Raw genomic sequence first — 8,106 nt, 5'->3', positions numbered from 1 at the left:
ATAAATATGAAACAAGTATGAAAACTACCAAATCACATTTCTAATCCAAACAACTATGAAATAATACAAATTTAAAGAATCAAAGTTCTCTTTCAAACCAAAAATGGTACATATATTTAGTACTAATATAGAACATTTAGTTTGAGTAATTGTCAAGATGCCTAGCTAGGTGAGGGAGTGGCGGCTCTTATTCAGAGTGGCAAAACAAAAAAATTGTTTGATAAATAATATAGTTTACATGTCAAAGTTGTGGTGTGATTTTCATGCGTTCTTGCTGCATGTTTACTCAAGTGGCTAATTGATGGTTTGTGACGTAATATTGTTGTTTGTGGCATAAAAATTACATGGGTAATAAGTGTTTTTTATAGTAAAGTTATAAAAAAAACACACTAGACAGAATTCGAGAAACGCTCACGTGCCCGAACCAAAAGATCCCACATCCCTCATTTCTCTCTCTTTTTTTTATTCAAAGACAATTCCATTACAAAGAAGAAGAGTCTACAACTGAGTACTCAGAAGAGGGTTGGCCTAACTAGGTCCTGGAACCCACTTTGTGCCCAATACCCACTAAATTATGAGCATCAGTGTTACGAGTTCTACTAACAAACAAGCAAGTAGTAACAGAAGAACTTCTAAGCAAAGATACAATCAACGATAATGGGCTCCAAGACATCACTATATGAAATGTGGTTGATATAGTCCACAACTGACAGTGCATCCGAATGAATAAGGACTCTAGTGATTTTGAGGTCCACTGCAGTTTTCAAAGCCCATTTCACAGCCAGAGCTTCCGCCATTGTAGGATCAACCTCCAAAACCTCCTTCCTAGTAGCCGAAAGGAAAACTCCTTCACTAGCCTACTTCATCACACACCTCATAACAATAGTACCATCATCGAAACAACCTGCGTCAACATGAATCAAAGTCATCTCATGCAGTCCCAATTTCCATACCTTCATATGTACCTGCCAAGCTCTGCACGCCTTTGGTTGGATTGGAGAAGTTGTAGTCATGTATCCAAGCAATGGCCTCAGTTACAATCTTTTGGAAATTGAAAACATCTTTGTTGAATACAACCTTGTTTCTAAAGTTCCAGATTTTCCATAGAACTTTACCAAAAAGTTGGGAACCAAAAGAATCCCCAAAGTTCAGCATTTTATCCAGCCAGAGATTCAAACCAGAAGAGGGAGGGATACGCAGGCCAAGGGGGAGAAAAACCAAACCTGCTTGTTGATATTACAGTGAAGGAAAAGTTGATCAGAGGTCTCCTGGTGGCAGTGGCACAAAGGACAATCTGGGAAAATGTTCACCCTCTTCTTTCTCAAGTTTGCTTTGGTGGGGAGGATATCCTTGGCAACAAGCCACCGAAAATTTCTGACCCTGTTATGAACAAGTACTTTTCAAATGCGCTTCCACAATTTTTCTTGAGAGTGACTAGAAGGACCAGAGGCCACAAAATCGCACTTAGACCGCAGAAGGTGATAGGTAGATTTAACCGAATATTCTTCATCCTTCTCAAGATGCCAAATCAATTTGTCCTCTAGAGACATCCCTCATTTCTCTGGCAAAGGGTACTTAATTAACATAAAATATGTTTCAAATGTTATTATTTAAAATACAATGAACAAATCTCCGCTATCTATCACTAATCATAACACATATCTCAATGTAAATGACCTCTAGAAGGAGCATTACTATAATATGCAAGATTAATGCTTTAAAACTCAATAGCCTAAAACTAAGGATGTCAACTTGCCTCCGTTAGCGGAGATCCCCATGGGCCCCAAAGACGGAGAAATTTCTCCTACGGAGACGGGGATGGAGAACAAAGTCTCCCGAAGGCACTTCGGAAACGGGGGTGGCGTAAATATCCCCCACCCCGTGGAGTCCCTGCCCCGCCTAAAATAGCATAATATCCTTTATTAATATATAATTTTAAATTATTATGTAAGTTTATTTGTAATTTCATATAATTAATCTTATACACAAATTTAATATATATATATATATATATATATATATATATTATTTATTTAAAATATATATATGTATTGTTAGTAAAAGAGTGAGATCTAAATGATTATTTCAATTTTTTGTTAGTTTAAAATTTTGGTGGTTATGACACTCAATATTATAGATTAAATATTGTTAAAACAATATATTTATCATAAAGGAATAATTTTTAAATTTTTTGTGGTTAGTTTTTGAAGCTTTTACTATTAATTTGGTTTAAAATAAAAAATAAAAAGTTGTGTTTATAAATTTTGGGGATCGGTGGGAACTCGCAGAACGGAAATGGGGGACAAAATCACCCCGTAGTGAAAATCCGAAACGGAAATGGTGAATAAATTTGAGAGCGGTAATTGTGATGAGAATGTATCCCGCCCCCGCCCTGCGGCACCCCATTGACATTCCTAACTAAAACCAATGCTTTCGCAAACGGAGATATCACATAACATTTAACACAACTAGGTTTTTTATTACATATATATTAATCCACAAGAGTATAATTAACACATCGCACATGTCATAATGAATTATATATCATTTCACGGCAATTGTTCAATAAATATTCATGTCCACCAACAAGATTCTCGTATGAACAGTGGGTTTAAAATCCAAATGCTTATGAGATTTGAGCTGAAATCTTATCAGCTTTACAAAGTGTAATGTGGCAATATGATTTTATATTTATAATATGATATTGTGATTTTATGATAAACCTCATTTTTTATCAATAACTAATTAAATATAATAAATTTTAAATATAAACAATTGTTGTGATAAATATTTGTTATGATACATTCCCAAATGTTGTTTGTACACATGTCATTATGGCTAAATATATATATACTTCTTAGACCCAACTTTGTTATGTCTTAAAAGTTACTTTAAAGTTAAAATTAAAAATAAGAGCTTTTAAAATAAGGTTAAAGTTGTTTGGTTATGATTTTTTTTAAGCTTTAAAATTATATATATATATATATATATATATATATATATATATATATATATATATATATATATATATATATATATATATATATATATATATATATATATATATATATATATATATATATATATATATATATATAATACGTATTGAATAATTGTTGTATTAACCTATATAATTTAGTGTATAGTATAAAAAATTAATAATATTATTATTGAAAATTATTATACAATAAAATAAGATATAATATACAAAACAAATAAAAGTTGGACAATACTAATATCTACAAAAATGATGTAAACAAAATAAAATAAATAAATAAAACATAACTCTAGATGTTATGAACCATAGAAAAAAAATTGAAAAACATATGTCTACTATATAAGTGCCATTTTTTTTTAAAAGAAAATGTTTTCATCGGGATTCGAACTGCGACCACATATTTTAAGCTCCAAAAAAGTTAGTTTCAACGACTTTTTTACAAGCTCATTTTATTCAATTTTTTGCCTTTAAAAAAAGCTATTTTTTTTCATAAGAGCTTTATAAAAAATGTGTTTGGCCCTCCATCTCCTTATAAGGAGAAAATAAGTAGATAAAAAGCTAGGCCAAACGAGCTCTTAATCTAATAGCTCTTACTACTTATATTTCCTAATTTAATATATAATTTGTACTAACTAATATACAACTCTCTGCTCAAGTTTAAATCCCTTAACTATCTTTACATTCTAAAATTAACTAAAATAAGAGTAAATGGTTTAGTTTTGTGTGAAGTATACTCATACAATTACACTCAATGGCTTATATTAACTTTTAAAAATAAACCATTGATTATATTTAGCCATAATGACATGTGTACAAACAACATTGAATGAAAGTAAAGTAGTGGTAGTATTATTTCCCTAAAAAGCATGGAGTGTTTAAAGCTTTAAACACTCTTACCTCCATTGATTGTTCCTAAAAACAGCTAAGCCACAAATATCTACTTTAACTATGAGCTTAAACTTCCAAACACATCAATGATCAAATTTAGATTACAAACATTAACTTTCTAAACCAAGGCAAAAGAAGTCTAAAAAAAAATAAAGAAAGAGTTGAATTTAGTTATTTAAGAAAAATGTCTGATCATGAGATCACAAAAATGGAAGAAGGTGACCTTAAGGCACCAAAATCACAAAAGGATTTAGGGTTTTTTAGTTCTCCTGAGGTAGTTCAAACCATACAAAAGGTATACATTTTTTAATATAATTGTACCATACCATAAACTTATTAAACTCTACATTAATAATATATAGTTTTTGTGAATATTATTTTGTGACTTCATTCATGTATGTTTCAGGTAATAGCTGAGGTGATAGGAACATACTTCTTAATATTTGCAGGGTGTTGTGCAGTGGTTCTGAATAAAGTGGGAGAGAGTAAAGGAACAATAACATTCCCCGGAATTGCTATTGTATGGGGTCTATCGGTTATGATCTTGGTTTATTCTCTCGGTCACATCTCGGGTGCTCATTTTAATCCGGCCGTCACCATTAGCTTCGCTGTCTATCGTCAGTTTCCACTCAAACAGGTATGCATACTAATCACCACTTCATTTACTTGCATCGCAAGAAAAGCGATTTACTTGCATTGCAAGAAAAGTGATTTACTTGCATTGCAAGAAAAGTGATTTACTTGCATCGCAAGAAAAGTTTGCAATAACGACGAATTCATGAATGTTTGATTTTTCCAGGTGCCGATGTATATGGTTGCACAATTGCTAGGATCTATCCTTGCTAGTGGAACATTGTGCCTTCTTTTTGACATAGATGAAAAGTCGTTTTTCGGAACAATACCAGCTGGATCTCATGGACAATCTCTTGCTTTCGAGATAATCGCATCATTTTTATTGATGTTTGTTATATCTGCGGTTTCCACAGACAATAGAGCAGTTAATATACTTTAATTTACTTACTGTTTTTATACCATTTATATATCAAAATGCACCTCATTATTTGTTATATAAAATAAATAAATATAATTCATTTTTTTTCTCAAATAGATCGGAGAATTAGCAGGGATCGCGGTTGGTATGACAATCATGGTGGACGTTTTCATGGCCGGGTAATTTAATTAATTACAAGTTCATATTACTAATTGTTCTGTTAAGACAACTCAGTTAATAGTTGTGCAGAAGCAGAAACATCAGACTAAGTTCATACTACTGATTAATTTGATAATTGCATGCATGCAGGCCTGTCTCGGGTGCATCCATGAACCCAGCAAGAAGCATTGGACCTGCATTGGTGATGCACAATTACCATGGAATATGGGTTTATATAATTGGACCCTTTGCTGGTACCTTTTTAGGTTCATCAGCCTACAACTTGATTAGATTCACTGATAAACCACTAAGTGAATTAAGTCGAAGCTCAAGCTTCCTCAAAAGTGTATCAAGATCAAGAGCAAGCTTTCAGTAGATAACATGTCATTGTTTTAAATCATCTTTGGATTCGACCTAAATAAGTGTGAAGATGGTGATTTATTGAGTATTTTCTCATGCATGTTAGGATATTAGTCCAGAAATTAGATTTTTTTTGTGTAATAATATGCTATGAAGGCATAGTTTTCTGGTCAATATCATTCTACACATTCTTCCTTTTGTTCATCATTCTTCTTCTATTTTTGGCTAAATTTTTTTACAAGAGAGAAAAAAAAATATGACAAACTTACCGGTGTTCACATTCAAGCGGATCCAAATAAAATAATCCAAATAAAATAAAAAATTAATCGAAAAAAATTATAATTTTGATTTAAGCATATACCAAACTTACCTTTTCTCATGGTTACCGGAGTAGTTCATATTATTTTTTTTATAAAATCAAGGTACCTCTCACGCAAAGGTAAAAATTATTAGAGTTATATAAGATTCGTTTAAAGAGTTGACATCTTTGAATGGTTAATTTTTCATATTTATAGAAGGGGATATGTTGGGATTCAACCATGAGTGGTTAAATTCCATATCAATTCGAAATGGAGGAAATATTTGGTATATAAGAAATGTGACTCATATCCCATATAATTTTAAGGTTTTGGATGATATGTGATGTCAAAATTTCTTGGATCCTGAACATTCAATCAATTGACATTTCTGACGCTCTCCTGACTCTCCAGCAAGTGGTATTAGAGTCTGATTCTTCCTGAAGATCCACCTGAATCACAATGTTGATACATCAGTTGTAACTGTCTACTTCAATATTAACTGCTTATCTAAAACAAAATTTATGTTGATTACCATTTTTCTTTTCATCGGATCCCATTACTTAGACCCCTTCACATGATTTATGTAAGCGACGAAGACACACTTATTCGACTTGGATCAAGTATGGATCAATCTTCATTGAATATATGCTCATAAACTGGATATCCAAAAATCTTTAAATTATCAAGATCAATAGAATTATCTTTCTATACCTCCTCTGCAACATTCTCCTCAAATGAAGCTCGAGGTGAGTTATTGATAAGATAGCACGCCATGGTAATTGTGTCTTTGCAAAAACCTTTTAATAGTCCAAAATTTAACAAGATACATCTTGCCCTTTCACTTAGAGGCCTGTGAATTATCTCTGGCATACCATTTTGTTATGGTGTCTTGTGAATTGAGATATTTCTTTAAATACTATGTTCTTCACTGAACCTCTTGAATTTCAATCAGTGTACTATGTCCCATTATCTAATCACAAATACTTAGATTTTTATGCCAACGTGATTCTCTACCCATGCTTTCCACAACTTGAATTTTGTAAAGACTTCAGATTTCTGCTTCAAGAAATACACTCAAACCTTACGAGAAAAATCATCTGTGAATGTCCCAAGTTACCTAAAACCACCCATGGAAATATGTTTGGTAATTCCTCACACGCCAGAGTGCACGTAGTTTAAAATTTCTTTGTTTTGTGCTTTCTGATCTTGAGCCGGACATGACACTGTTTTCCATGTATAAATAGTTGCACAGTTCCAACTTGCAACTACAAACACCTTTTAATAGATTTTTCCTATGAAATTCCATCATCCCACACTCACTGAGATGACTCATACGCATATGACAGAGTTTGGTTGTATCATTATAAGACTTAACTACTGCAACATCATCTATAATAGTGTTCCCCAACAATTCGTAGATGTTACCTATAGTTCTCCTTGCTCTGATCAAAATCCATATACCCTTGTTAACCTTCATATTGTCCATATCTTCATCAAACCTGTAAAGGGAACCTTTTGCTTATAGAGTACCTAGGGAAATAAATTTATCCTTAAATTCTGGAATATATCTAACTTCGTTCAATATTCACATGCCACCATTGTCCATGGAAATTTTAATTTGTCTCATCCACTTATTATAGTACATGCTTTATCATCACCTAAATAAACAAATTCAAAGTTACCTAACCTGAATATAGTGAACCATTCCCGATGCGGCGTCATGTAGAGTCAAGAATCCACACATTTGTGCACTTACTAGATGAAACACACATTATATCTGCTTCATTGCTAGAATCATCAATTTGAACCATAATTGCATAACTGGAAGAACCATGCTTTGTGTTTGAACCATAGTTGCCTAATTTTTTTGCAACTATAACACTTAACTATTTTACAATTACTAGATTTAGACCTCTTCTTTCAAGAACGTCAATTGGGAAGGAAGAAAAAGAGTACCAGTAATTACATCATGACTAGTAGTGTGTTTCCCGTAGGTAAGAGTAGTCACCAAGTGATCGTAAGAATCTGGTAACAATCACAGCAAGATAATTGCCTTATCTTCTTCATCAATCTTCACTCGAAGTTTCACCAAACCGGTGATTATGTTGCTGAAGAATTTGACATGTTTCAAAACAGATTCTTCCTATATCTTGAGACTGTATAGTCGCTACGTCACGAACAATTTTTTCATCAGCGTCTTTAACATATATTGACTCTCTAATTTGTCTTAAACCTTATTCGGAGACATCAGGTCCAAGATATAACACATCACCTTGTTTGAAACACATGGGTGAATCAATCATACGACTTCCTCCTTTATTCCTGCCCAATCGATATCCTCCATGTAGCATGGTTTTGTCTCATGTAGTGCCTTTTATAAACTTTGTTAGCCAATAATTCCTTAACCCTTC

The 8,106-nt window shown here is 32.6% G+C and overlaps 1 protein-coding gene across 1 annotated transcript; it reads left to right on the top strand.

The window, feature by feature from the left end:
• Positions 1–4,023: 4,023 nt before the first annotated feature.
• On the top strand, positions 4,024–5,615 carry LOC131607394 (probable aquaporin NIP-type). Its single transcript, XM_058879404.1, has 5 exons — positions 4,024–4,181; positions 4,293–4,523; positions 4,686–4,883; positions 4,995–5,056; positions 5,187–5,615. Exons 1-5 carry the CDS (start codon positions 4,071–4,073, stop codon positions 5,410–5,412), a joined length of 828 nt encoding a protein of 275 aa, XP_058735387.1. The 5' UTR covers positions 4,024–4,070; the 3' UTR covers positions 5,413–5,615.
• The last annotated feature ends 2,491 nt before the right edge of the window (positions 5,616–8,106 follow it).

Source organism: Vicia villosa, linkage group LG5 (genome assembly GCF_029867415.1).
Source record: "Vicia villosa cultivar HV-30 ecotype Madison, WI linkage group LG5, Vvil1.0, whole genome shotgun sequence".
Taxonomy (NCBI): domain Eukaryota; kingdom Viridiplantae; phylum Streptophyta; class Magnoliopsida; order Fabales; family Fabaceae; genus Vicia; species Vicia villosa.
Note: the sequence above shows the minus strand (reverse complement) of the source record. Positions and strands in the feature narration are given on the sequence as shown.

Bases quoted from the DNA above. Each gene is read 5' to 3' on its own strand.
- LOC131607394 (XM_058879404.1), top strand. From the start codon at position 4,071: ATGTCTGATCATGAGATCACAAAAATGGAAGAAGGTGACCTTAAGGCA. The intron at 4,524-4,685 runs GTATGCATACTA...TGATTTTTCCAG, and splicing joins GTCAGTTTCCACTCAAACAG to GTGCCGATGTATATGGTTGC. The intron at 5,057-5,186 runs GTAATTTAATTA...GCATGCATGCAG, and splicing joins GTGGACGTTTTCATGGCCGG to GCCTGTCTCGGGTGCATCCA.